A 14,234-nucleotide genomic window follows, 5' to 3' on the forward strand; every position below is an offset into this window, starting at 1 on the left:
GTGAAAGAAATCAAAGAGGACACTAATAGATGGAGAAATATACCGTGTTCATGGATTGGAAGAATCAACATAGTGAAAATGAGTATACTACCCAAAGCAATTTACAGATTCAATGCAATCCCTATCAAGCTACCAATGGTATTCTTCACAGAGCTAGAATAAATAATTTCACAATTTGTATGGAAATACAAAAAGCCTCGAATAGCCAAAGCAATCTTGAGAAAGAAGAATGGAACTGGAGGAATCAACCTGCCTGACTTCAGGCTCTACTACAAAGCCACAGTCATCAAGACAGTATGGTACTGGCACAAAGACAGAAATATAGATCAATGGAACAAAATAGAAAGCCCAGAGATAAATCCACACACATATGGACACCTTATCTTTCACAAAGGAGGCAAGAATATACAATGGATTAAAGACAATTTCTTTAACAAATGGTGCTGGGAAAACTGGTCAACCACTTGTAAAAGAATGAAACTAGAGTACTTTCTAACACCATACACAAAAATAAACTCAAAATGGATTAAAGATCTAAACGTAAGACCAGAAACTGTAAAACTCCTAGAGGAGTGGCAAAACACTCTCCGACATACATCACAGCAGGATCCTCTATGACCCACCTCCCAGAATATTGGAAATCAAAGCAAAAATAAACAAATGGGATCTAATTAAACTTAAAAGCTTCTGCACAACAAAGGAAGCTATAAGCAAGGTGAAAAGACAGCCTTCAGAATGGGAGAAAATAATAGCAAATGAAGCAACTGACAAATAACTAATCTCAAAAATATACAAGCAACTCCTACAGCTCAACTCCAGAAAAATAAACGACCCAATCAAAAAATGGGCCAAAGAACTAAATAGACATTTCTCCAAAGAAGACATACAGATGGCTAACAAACACATGAAAAGATGCTCAACATCACTCATTATCAGAGAAATGCAAATCAAAACCACTATGAGGTACCATTTCACGCCAGTCAGAATGGCTGCAATCCAAAAGTCTACAAGCAATAAATGCTGGAGAGGGTGTGGAGAAAAGGGAACCCTCTTACTCTATTGGTGGGAATGCAAACTAGTACAGCCACTATGGAGAACAGTGTGGAGATTCCTTAAAAAACTGGAAATAGAACTGCCTTATGATCCAGCAGTCCCACTGCTGGGCATACACACTGAGAAACCAGAATTGAAAGAGACACGTGTACCCCAATGTTCATCACAGCACTGTTTATAATAGCCAGGACATGGAAGCAACCTAGATGCCCATCAGCAGATGAATGGATAAGAAAGCTGTGGTACATATACACAATGGAGTATTACTCAGCCATTAAAAAGAATACATCTGAATCAGTTCTAATGAGGTGGATGAAACTGGAGCCTATTATACAGAGTGAAGTAAGCCAGAAAGAAAAACACCAATACAGTATACTAACACATATATATGGAATTTGGAAAGATGGTAATGATAACCCTGTATGCGAGACAGCAAGAGACACAGATGTATAGAACAGTCTTTTGGACTCTGTGGGAGAGGGAGAGGGTGGCATGATTTGGGAGAATGGCATTGAAATATGTATAATATCATATATGAAATGAGTCGCCAGTCCAGGTTTGATGCACGATACTGGATGCTTGGGGCTGGTGCACTGGGACGACCCAGAGGGATGGTATGGGGAGGGTGGAGGGAGGAGGGTTCAGGATGGGGAACCCATGTATACCTGTGGCAGATTCATTTTGATATATGGCAAAACCAATACAATATTGTAAAGTTAAATAAAATAAAATTTAAAAAAATAAAAAAGTAAAAATGGTGCACATCAAAAATCTTAAAAAAAAAAAAAGTAACATCTTAGAGGAAGTAGGAGGGGCTGTGAAGCCTTTGCCCAGTGGCGGCAGTAATAGGTTCTCTACCAGAATCTGACAGAGAAGTTGGGTGCAGTCTCCGAGACCGATTCTCTGACTCTCCTAGGCATCCTCTGAAATCCATTTTCTCCTGAATACTAACTGGAATGGGTTCTGTTCGTTTCAAGTGTGAATCTGACTGATTACTTGTTTGTTTGACTTTTAAGTAAGTGATTTAATTATCCTGAGCCTCTATTTCCTCCTCTCTAAAAAATGGAGGAAATGCTAACTTACTGAGGGCTGCCGTGGTGATTAAATGTGGTCATGTGGAAAAATGCTTAGCATAATGCTTGACCCATAGAGGGAAGTTGCTTTATTTATTTATTTATTTTTTTAATCATCTTTTTAAGCTCTAGATTTTATGTTTCTGTGGTATAGCTCCTGGGAACTTACAGCTAAGGAAAGAGCCTGAGCTCTTGACCATAAGGATCAGAAACTCTTAGTATTTGTGGTGGCATTGGCATTATGTAGCTGCATCTTCCCTGGTGGCTCAGCCGGTAAAGAATCTGCCTGCAACACAGGAGACTGCCTGCAATGCAGGAGACCTGGATTGTGGGTTGCCATTTCCATTTCATTTCAACCACTTCAAGCCATTTCCTTCTCCATCTCCCACATCTCCTGCATTGTAGGCAGATTCTTTACCATTAAGCCACTGGGGAAGCCCTAGAGAAGATACAGTATTACAGTTTATTTACCTTTTTATTTAAAAACTTTAATGTGGCTACTAGAACATTTTAAATTAGATATTTGACTTTTAAATTATGTATTTCTATAAGACAATGCAGCTCTAAGTGGTGGAATCAATCATGTAAGTGAAACAGACTAAGCATCTTCAGATCATGACTTCCGAGAGACAGGTGAATGTCCTCGGTCATGAATCAGTAAATGAAACACACACCTCTAAAGACAAAAAAGGAGACTCTCATACAGGACAAGCTATATCACACAGAATTTTGCGACAGAACTTGGACTTTCCTACTTTGTTAAGGAAATGTGTGACACTATTCTGCCGTATTTTATAACAATGATGTGCCAGAAGTTTTACTTGGTAACAGGTATATTTGCTATGTTTATTTATTTATTTTTTTCCAACTTATTTTTTAATTTTATTTTATTTTTAAACTTTACAATATTGTATTGGTTTTGCCAAATATCGAAATGAATCCGCTATGCCTTTATTCTTCTGTCAATTATTTGAAAATAATTTTAAAAATGAAAAAAATTTAGATGAGTTTATATAATCCAGATGGTCAGTAATGATGATTATTTTCCTAGTATACTGAATGTTAAGAACTTGAGTAATTTGAAAGTTACCTTATGGGTACTAGGCTGTTTGCTTGTTTGTTTTTACCACAAAGCAGTTCTGAAATTGGACCATTCAGATCTCAGCATTACATGTTAAGCAGTCACAAAGAAAGTTATTATGGGAGATTTTTATAGATTTTCAGAACATAATTGTCAGAAAAGAATATAAAACACATTTGAAGGCAAAAGGCCAAATGCAGCTTTACTCAGAAGGAGAAAAATTAATAAGATTCAGAATATAGTTACCACCACGGACATAGATATTTCTATTTTAAGAAAGATTCCAAGTAGAAATGGCCCCTAGGGAAAGCAGACTGTTCTAGAATTTATAGCATTTTCCTTAGGCATTTGAGGCAGGCAAAACAGGGATTACTTTTTTCTAAAGAATGTTTCTGAACTGCATCTAATTTTAAAATATCTTACAATTTAATTTTCTTTTGCATTAACTATATGATTCAAGAACATTTTCTTCCCTAACTGAAAAATGTGACCAGCTATTCAATAACAAACACATGAGAATCATTCATGTATTGACTGACTGCCGTTGATAGGTAAGGTCCAGAGCTAAAGCCTGGAGATAAAGCTGAATTCATCAAATTTTCTACCCTTCAGGAGCTCATAATGTGAAAAAAGTTGAGAAAGGGAGGACAGATACTCAGATAAGTGGACTCCAATATTACAGAGATGAGAAAGGAGAAAGGAAAAAGACATGTATTGAGTGACATCACTGGGCCATGAATTTTCAATATTCTATGTCCCCCAAATTTAGATAATATAAAAGATATAAAAATGAAAGTGAAAATCATCCAGAATTTTACCACCCAGAGGTTGCCACATGTTATTATGTACTGAAGGTGTGTGTTCCAGGTCCCATCAAATTCGTTATGTTGAAGCTCTATTACCCAGTGTAACAGAATTAGGACATGGGGCCTCTGGGAAGTCATTAGATTTCAATGAAGTCATCAAAGTGGTGTCCTTATGATGATCCCATAGTGCCCTTGTAAGACGAAATCAGAGAACTCTCTCTTTCTATTACCTTCTCTCCCTTCCTTCCCCCTTTCACCCATGTGAGGATATAGCAACGAGGCAACTATTTGCAAGCTAGTACCCAACCATGCTAGCACCCTCATCTCTGACTTTCCAGCCTCTAGGATTGTGAGAAATCAGTGTCTGTGTTTTAAGCCACCAGTCTGTGGTATTTTGTTATGGCAGCCTGAGCAGACTTAAACTTCGTATTTGGTGTATAATCTTCTAGGCTTGTGTGTGTGTGTACTTGAAGATGAATAACATACAAAACATTCATAATATACCATAATACGTGGTTCAGTTCACTTCAGTCACTCAGTTGTGTCCAACTCTTTGCGACCCCATGAATCGCAGCACGCCAGGCCTCCCTGTCCATCACCATCTCCCGGAGTTCACTCAAACTCACGTCCATCGAGTCGGCGATGCCATCCAGCCATCTCATCCTTGTGGTTAAATTCTTATCATTTTCAGTTAATAGAATTTCATAGGTATCTATATTTGAATAAAAATCTCATTTCCCTCAAATTTTAGCTTTAAAAGCTATCATAACTTTGAACGTTCACAATAAATTTTACTATTTGCACAGGCAGTTTTCCCCACTATTCGTCAAACCTGTAATAAGCATATATGTGCATCTTTGTGACCTTGTTTTTCTAATAGTATAAAGGGAAAAAGTGGTTACTGGATTTTAAAGATTATATTCTTGACACATATTTAAGATTACATCCTCCCACCCGTGACATGAGAATCAAACTTTTCTTACACCCTTGACAATAATAATATTTTCAATACTTTCTATGTCTGTCAAACTTATAGGTAAACATGATATCTAAATTCAAATGTTTTTATTTCTTTGTCTCCATTTGGATATCTTACTGGGTATTTGTATGTCTTCTTATAAATTGGAAATTTTGTTCTTTGTCCATTTTCAATTTAAGGGCTAATCTTTTCCTCATTGATTTATATGAGACCTTAATATATGAAGGATATTATATTGTAATAGATGCTACAAATATGTACTAATACTTATTTTGAATATTTATAAATACTTCTTATATGGGTTAAAATAGTGGTGTACTTTCTTATGAGATATAGAATTTCTGGAGACTCAATTATCTTTTCATCTTTATGCATTAATGCATAACTTTGAGGGGAGAGTGAAGTTTTTGCAGAAGCAAAATCTAATCAAAACTTGGAGAAACATTCCATTTCTCTGAACCTCATTAAGTACAGATAATACATCACTTTGATTCAAATTATTAGACATATTTTGAAATAACTGATTCACTCTGATACCTTACCTAAATTAAACAGCTCAGCTATTGACATGATGACCTGGAGCTATTATTCCCAGCAGAAAATTTCAGTTTACAAAACCATCAAAATAAATTAAGCTGATGTTATCCAACCTGCCTGATGAGACTGAGGGCAGCCAGAGGCCAGACTTTATCCCTGAGAGCCTGCATCCTTGTGCTTCTCATCCCCAGTCACCCCACTCTCTGCCAACTTCTCTCCAAGCATCCAAAGTCTGACTTGAACCCTTCAGGGGATAGTCTCTCTCAAGGAAATCTAGAAGTTTGGGAAAGTATTTTTCTTCAGATGACAGCAGTTGAAGTGTGCTCTCATAGTCAGACTGATTGATTCCGTGGTCCCCAAAGCACATTTTTCCCTTGCCCTGTCTTCTTCTGATCTGAACATTCAGCTTTCAGAAAATGAGCAAATTATACATGAAACTTGGGCTTTCTAGCTGGCACAGTGGTAAAGAATTTGCCTGCAGGAGACACAAGAGACATGGGTTCTATCCCTGGGTGAGGAGGATCCCCTAGAGGAAGAAATTGCAACCCACTCCAGTATTCTTGCCTGGAAAATTCCATTGACTGAGGAGCCTGGCGGGCTACAGTCCATGGGGTCACAAAGGGTCAGACACGATTGAGGACACATACATGAAACTTGAGTTTATCCAGAATATTTATTCAGAGTAACCCTTAAATTCAACTAATATATTTAACCTTTATATAGTCATATATATATATATATATATATATTTAACTTCTTTCCCCTTTCTACATTTCAAAACTTCCTGTTGTGTGTATACACGTACTGCTTAACATTTCCACTTTCACAGGAAAAAAAAAAAAAAAGTCAGCACAAAGTACCAAGTTTTTTCCTCCCAAAATAATGCCTGTTGTTTGGAACTTTTTGCCATTTGAAGAAGCCAAATAGAGAAAAAAAATGTCATGGGCATCTGATGAAACAAATTTGCAGACACTCAAATACTTCAGTTTACAGAGGTCCTTTGCTCCACTGATGCTTCTTGGGGACATTCTGGAAAACAGTCTATCTGTAAACAATCTGTTTCAGGGCCACGTGTTGGCTAAATTTCTTTGCCTGTTGACATTTTTTAAAAGGAACAATTTGCATGTGAAAACAGGACCTTTTGTTTCTTATACATTTACTCTGTTAGAAAAATTAAAAACAAAACAGGTCATCTTGCCTAACTGCTTATGAAGGAGCATTTTGTAAAGGAAACTTCCTAGTTCTTTGGCCAATCTTATTTTAAACTACTCTTTTTTAACTCTCTATTAACTCTTAAGTTGGATAGAACTTATTATTAAAATGAAAAGTTCTGGAGGTAACATTTTATTTTGTATCTAACTATAGTATTTCCTTTCTTAGGTTTAATTATTTTCTTATTTATGTCTAGCTTTATATTGCTGTAGTTTTGTTTGTGTGTTTTTGGCTGCATCAGTTCTTAGTTATGGCATGCAGGCTCTTCTTTTTGGTGCATGGGCTTCTCTAGGCATGCGGGTTCAGTAGTTGTGGCTCCTGGGCTTAGTTGCCCCACACCATGTGAGACCTTAGTTCCCCTACCGGGGACTGAACTTGTGTCTCCTGCATTGGAAGGCAGATTCTTAACCACTGGACCACCAGGGAGGTCCCCAGTATTGCTATAATTTTTGTCTACCAAAATATTTCTGAAAATTCTTCTAGCACACGATATGATTTCACTTGCCCAGTCCTGGAGTTGTTTCTGGCCATGTGACTTCTCTGGCTAATGAAGAAGGGGGAGACACGGTGTGTCTGCACTTCCAGGCTGAGCACTCTCTGCACACTCCTCCCAACGCCGCCTGCCTGGATCGCAGGAGGGCGCTCCCAGGCAAGGCTCCCATCCAGAGGCCCCTCAGTAACAACGATCAACAGTGTCCCTCTGCCTCCCAGTGTGGACGGCTATTGTGAAGAAGAAATGAATCATTCAGATAAATATAATATGAAGATAAGCCATTAGCCAATTGCAGCTAATTTCCTTCCAAAACTTTAATGAAGTTTTGATATTTCTTGATAGTAGCCAAAGGAAAAAGAAATATATTTCTCACCAATGTTGCCATCACTACCACCTCTCTATGTACTGTTTGACCTGAACTCTCTGTTGAAGTTGTTGCCTGTAGAATCCAGGTTACTAAACTAGCTGAACTTTGAGATGATTATATAGGGACAACAGTGGGATAGGAGCAGGAAAGCCTGACCTGGATCAGTACCTCATTTCTTGCAAGATACCGATATAAAAATGAGGCATGAGAGGTTGAACAGTGTGTAGAAACTCAGACTAACATCTCGTGTTCCAGCATCTGGGGAGCTAACATTACCCATCCAGATATAGTAATGTTGGTAATATTAGATACTATCTAGATGAACTAGCAGATTTGATTTCTATACTATTCATGTTCTTTTATGGCGGGAAAAAGCCAACTGTTAGTTTGAAACCATGAAACTTACCATGCTTTTAAAAGTGTATTTCCTTTTGGCTGTGGTTGGGTCTTTGCTGCTGTGCAGGCTTTTTTCTGGTTGCGGCAATGGGCGGCTACTCTCTAGTTGCAGTGCACGGGCTTCTCATTGCAGTGACTTTTCTTGTGGAGTACAGACTCTAGGGCACATGGGCTCAGTAGCTGTGGCTCCCGGGCTCTAGAGCACAGGCTCAGTAGTTGTGGCACACCAGCTTTAGTTGCTCCTAGGCGTGTGAGATCTTCCCTGATTAGGAATCAAACCCATATGTCCTGCATTGACAGGTGGATCCTTCACCACTAAGCCACCAGAGAAGCTCTACCATGCTTTATTAAATGTTTTACTTCCTTAAAGTTTGCAGATTTTCATTAAATCTCTCACATCAAGAAAGATTTGTCTGAAGGATGATCAAAGTTACAGAGACAGTTTCTATTCATATCTTTTGTCTTGCCCTCAGTTACAGCACAATGGCTGCTTTGCATTTCTTGTGAATTTCCATTCGCAAAACCTCATTCATTCAGTTAGACTTATTCTGGTTGTGTTATTCTATGGGGTTAGAGTTCCAGGGTTACAGACTCTCAGAGATTTGGCTACAGAGGGCTTATTGGAGATGGCTCTTATAAGCAACACCTATAACAGAAGAAAAGAAGCAGAAATGCAACAGCGGCCTGAGCTGATTCCATTAGCGAGTTGGCCCGGCCCTTCAGGATTGCCCTCAAAAAAAGGGACCCAGGTCTTGCAGCCCTGCATCAACTAGTCACTGGATGCAGGTTGACCCATGAATGGGGAGGACTTTGGAGCAATGGAGTGCCTTCCTCCAAGTAAGATTCCTGGTGATAGGCTCAGCTGCTGGTCGTCTCAGGCAAAATTAGCTCAAAGTAAATCATAGATCTAAATGTGAAACCTAAAACGATAAACCTTCTGGTAGAAAAAAGAAAATATTTGTGACCTTGGGCAAAGATTTCTTAAATCAGATAGCAAAAGCATGATCCATGACAGTACAAATTGATAGATTAGACTTCATCAAAATTAATAACTTCTGCTCTTCTAAAGACACTGCTAAGAGAATGAAAAGACTAACCATAGACTGAAGAAAACACCTGCAAAACACACATCTGAAAAATTATATGTATCTAGAACATATAAAGAACTTTCAAAACCCAATGATAAGAAACAAACAACTTAAAAATTTGTGTTGAACAAAACATTTCAATAGATATGTCACCAAATGAGATAGAAGGATGGCAAATAGATGAAAAGGTGCTCAAACACCATTAGTTATTAAGGAAACGAACATTAAAACAACAATGAGATACCACCTCACCTATTAGAATGGCTAAACTTAAAAGGCTGATCTTACCAGAATCAGAGAGAATATGAATAAACTAAAACTTCCATACACTGCTAGTGGGAATGTTAAATGATACTACAAATTTGGAAAATAGTTTGAGAGTTTTTAAGAAAGTTAAAAATACAGATTACCATGTGATTCAACCATTTCACTCTTAGGGATTTACCCAAGAGGAAAGAAAGCATATGTCCATACCAAGATTTGTCCATGAACATTTATAGCAGCTTTATTTGTAAAAAGTCAAAAGCTGGAAATAATCTAAGTGCCAGTCAGTGGGTGAAGGCATGAGCGAACTGGTGCATTCAGTGCAGTGGAATACTATTTAGCAATAAAAATTAATTATTAATGCACACTAAAATGTGGATGAAGTTCAAGACAATTTTGCTGAGTGAAAAAAGTCAGTAAAAAGTTGCATATTGTATGACTTTATTTGTATAAAGCTCAAGGAAATGAAAACAATACATAATGACATGAAACGCACTTCCTTGGAAATAAGGTGGGAAGGAATGAGTAGGAGGGATCACAAAGAAGCACGAGAAAGCTCTGGGAGTGATGGAAAGATCATTATCTTGACTGTGATGGTGGTTTCACGTGTGTATACATATGTTAAAACTCATCAACTTGTACACATTATATTTGTCAAGTTTGCTTAAGGAAAAAAGAGAAAGGAAGAAAGAAGAAAGAAAAAATAAAAGGAAAAGAAAGGAAACAAAAATCTAAAACAGTTCTGAGATATCATTTCTTACATATTAGAGTGGTAAAATAACCTATTATAACAGCAACAAGTCTTTATATTTAAATATACATAGAAATGCAATTCTATATTGATCTCATTTCAAGATAAGTAAGAATGTCTCCTTTAAATCATTTAAAATGTTCATTTGAAATACAAGCAGTATTTAACAACTGTAATTCATTAGTGATTTGAAAGTTTGCTTGTCAAAGGGAAGAATCTTTTGAAAGCTATTTCAGAATGCTAAAATTTAGAAATATCATAAATGTGACCAAATATATGCTTCCTGCAAAATAATGCTATGTTATACCTAGTACTAGAAGAATAGAAGTTATACAATTTGACACAATTTAAGGCATTCTTATCTTTCCCGGTTTGTCAAATGTAGTATTTTAAAAGCTAATTTAAGCTTTTTTTTTTATAAAGTTGACTTCCTATATAGTGCACTATGAACTTGACCTTATGAATTAAAAAATTTTACAATGCTTTAATATTTTTGGCTCTTAATAATTCTTTAATGAAGTCATCACTGAATTACAATTTGAACCCTAAATGGCTTATGAGGTTTTATAGTAAACCTAGTTTTGTAAAATGAGTGAAAAAGTTCATACATATTCTAGCATTAATGAATTCACAGCCACACTCTCATTTTTGGATGTGCCACTCCACATAACCAAAAGTCATGTGATGTTTTTACATTGTTTGTTTCTATGTGTCACAGTTTTCAGGAATAGTTCACAGGGAGAAACCCTGAGTCAGGTATCTGGTTCAGGTCACGCCTCCTTGCAATAGAACTTTTATCTCCTAAACAATTTTAAATGAGATGATTTATAAGCACTAGCTGTTCTTTGTCAGAGGATGTTAAAATGGAGCAAAGGCAACAGCTCAAATAACATTCTAATATGGCCCAGATAAACAGGGGTGACCTGGCACCTGCAAAGTGGATCTACGTAAATTCTCACTGGATTATACCATAATGTTCTTGCTCTGCAGTTAACATATGACTCATCGATCACTTAACAGCTGGACTCTCCCTCAATCTCCTTGACTCTAAATTTCTTAATTTCTAAGGTGATAATAACAATATTCATGGAGGAGGAAGAGAAGAAAAGTACAATCGTGATGATTCTAAAAAAAACCACCCCCATCTGCTGCTGTGACAGTTCAGAGAGACAGCCATCTGTCAGTCACCTAGGGCTTTGCCTGGAACTCAGTCCAGTCGTTCTGTTTCAGGTGGTATTGATTGAATGCCGTTTTGGTAACACAAACTTTCTTTTAGGGGCATAGAGATGCATGGGTCTTCCTACGTGGTGCTAGTGGTAAAGAAACCGCAGGAAACATAAGAGACAAGGGTTCGATCCCTAGGTTTGGAAGATCCCCTGAAGGAGGGCGTGGCAACCCACTCCAGAATTTTTGCCTGGAGAATCCCTCAGACAGAGGAGCCTGGTGGGCTACGGTCCATAGGGTCGCACAGAGTCAGATATGACTGAAGCCACTTAGCTGCAGAGATGAATAAAGACTCTAAGAATGCACAGTTTACCAGGAAAGTCAAGATGTTAAAGTACTGTTCAGAGGCCACATGCCACAAAGGGAGAGTGTGTTTCATTCTGCTTTGGTGCTTGAGATGCCTTCACAGAATTAAAGACGTTTTTATCCTTCATCCGTGTGTTCTCTATCAAAGCTAACCACAACTATTCAAAAGAGGCATCTGAGACCCACCTACAATTTGGTTCCTTGTAGTACAGAGCAGAATCTGGTCTGTTAAATAATCATCCTTTGAGTTCCAAGATTTGAAGGGGGTTGTGCATTGAGGCGGCAGCACTAATTGTGACCATCCTATGGCCTTCAAGTCTCTAATCCTAACTGCCACCTCAAGCTAAATGTATTCTTTTAGAAATGTAAAAATTCAGTAACTAAAGTAGAAGCAGTTACTTCAAGCCCCCAGGGCTCTCAACTCTGTGAAATGTAAATTGAAAGAAGATAGATTCTGAACTCCTGGAAGCTAATTGGGAGCCCTAGGCAGAAATCCTAAATGTAGTAATTGGCACCTTGCCCTTTTCAGTGTCTTAGACAGCCAGTGAGAGGGTCACCTCTAGGGTGTTAACTGATTAGCATTGATAGAGAAAAGGCAGCCAACAGAGATTGGTAGGCTGAAGCTCCCGTTTCCAAAACTCCAATTTAACTACTAGCTCAAGGGTTACAACTAACCAGAGGAAGAATGTTTTCATATAGTGCCAGTGAGGGACACTCTTCCTTTGGACAATAAGACCGTAAATAACTCTACTACATAAGTTAAAAACTCACTGAAGAATCGTAATAGAATATTCAGTGATAACTAGAGGTAGAAAAATTCTTCATTAAAATCATATTCTAATCTAAGTTAGTTTTCCTTTGACTTCTATTTCTTCATCAAAAACCCACCTCCTAAAAATTTCTGTGGGTTTGAGACATACGTCCAGTCTGTCTGAGAAGTGAAAGTGAAAGTGAAGTCGCTCAGTCGTGTACCACTCTTTGCGACCCCATGGACAGTATCCTACCAGGCTCCATGGTCCATGGGATTTTCCAGGCAAGAATGCTGGAGTGGGCTACCATTTCCTTCTCCAGGGGATCTTCCCAACCCAGGGATGGAACCTGGGTCCTGAGTTGCAGACAGACTCTCTTCTATCTGAGCCACTAGGGAATCCCCAGAATAAATGAATTCTTAGATGTTAACACTGAACAAAAGTAATTGTGTGGAAGTAAGGTTCTGAATATGTACCTCACTAGATCAAATGTTCTTAGCTGCTGATGATGGGGGGGTGGGGGCGGTCATGAGTAGAAAAAGAATGCTGAATCCAGAAAGAAATAGAGAAACCAAAGGGCAAGGTCCCACAGTGCACAGAGTAGTCTGTTTGAAATGAATCTATTCCTAACAGCTATACCACTGTACACTTGCAGATAGTTTCCCAACCATTGTCATATCCCAAACATCTTATATCAAATAGACTATTAAAGTCTCATCATCCTCATTCTACAGATGAAAAACAAGGCTTGGAGAGTTTAAGTGACTTGGGGCATTACAGCCTAATTCCTAGTCCTGCAATCTTTCTTCTCTACCACACTGCCTTTACATTAGAGCTGGAAATGTTGTTCCAGAAATGTCTGTGGGTAAAGTCTAGTGGATCCTTACTAAAACTGAGCCAAGGGTGTACAGATCGCTCATTCTTTTTCTTTTTTAAGGGAAATCCTCAAACTTGCATAAAAATAGAAAGCTAGTATAATGAGTCTCCATGAACTCATCACAGCTATAATACCGACCTACCCAATTGTCACCTGAGGCCTCTGGGGGGACTAGTTGAGGCTTAGGTAGAAAGGACCCAGCTGCCCCAGAATGACTTGAAGAGGAATGAACTGAGAATATTGGGAAGAGACTGTGATTTAAACCCAAACAAACCAAGTAAGATGAGTTACCCAATCTGTTTCGTGTCTAAATTCCAGAGTTTCCTCATATACAAGCAAATACTTTGAAGTAACCCAGGATGTCTATGCTTGTGCAGGACCCCAGAGAGCAGTGTGAGATCACAAGGAAAAACGTGATCACAGCCACTGCATACCAACTTCCCTCCTCCCCAGCAGCATCCTCTCATTGATACCCTGCCCACTTTAACACATTCTACTTGAAAAAGTACATGTTTTATTTTTTAAAATGTGTACTAGTAAAATATGAAAGAGAAACTCTGTTAGAAAAAAATCTCTACATTAATTAAAGAAGTTACAGTTTCATGAACTGTAATGCTTTTAAAAGAGAAACTCACGAAAACCTCTTTTCTTACCGGTATTGTGTTTCTTTGTTGTGTATTTGACGCTGAATTTCCAGACGTGGTGCTGAAATAAAGTAAGAGTTCAGAATTCCAAAATTTTCTCTCAGACATGAACACACTCATACACACACATACACACCCCATATCTAATAGATCTTTATGCTGTAACATTGAAGATGTATCTTTTAAAGTATTTCCTCCCAATGTCATTTTCTGAACATTTTTAAAGGAAGTCAAAAGTAGGGAATGTAAACTTTACTTGAAGAAGATAAAATAGCCTTTAAAGGTCCTCTTGAGAATAAGCAGTCTGAACAGTACAATCTGTTCTGAAAACCTG

General features: G+C 37.9%; 2 protein-coding genes across 8 annotated transcripts in view; one reads left to right on the plus strand and one right to left on the minus strand.

Moving 5' to 3' along the window:
- CCDC192 (coiled-coil domain containing 192) overlaps nt 1–14,211 on the minus strand; it is a 150,964-nt gene extending 136,753 nt beyond the window's left edge. The window contains exon 1 of one of the 2 annotated variants that reach the window (XM_086410502.1): nt 13,910–14,211. In XM_086410502.1, coding sequence (XP_086266628.1) covers nt 13,910–14,107 — 198 coding nt within the window. In that variant the 5' untranslated portion in view covers nt 14,108–14,211. The remainder of the gene's footprint in view (nt 1–13,909) is intronic. The other variant, XM_086410503.1, reaches the window with a different exon arrangement.
- LOC147368940 (uncharacterized) overlaps nt 1–14,234 on the plus strand; it is a 509,652-nt gene that overhangs the window by 286,624 nt on the left and 208,794 nt on the right. The gene's annotated exons all lie outside the window — the stretch shown is intronic.

Source organism: Bos grunniens, chromosome 7, assembly GCF_055505025.1.
Source record: "Bos grunniens cultivar Pamir isolate PY7600 chromosome 7, Bosgru_T2T1.0, whole genome shotgun sequence".
In the NCBI taxonomy this organism is placed as follows: Eukaryota; Metazoa; Chordata; class Mammalia; order Artiodactyla; family Bovidae; genus Bos; species Bos grunniens.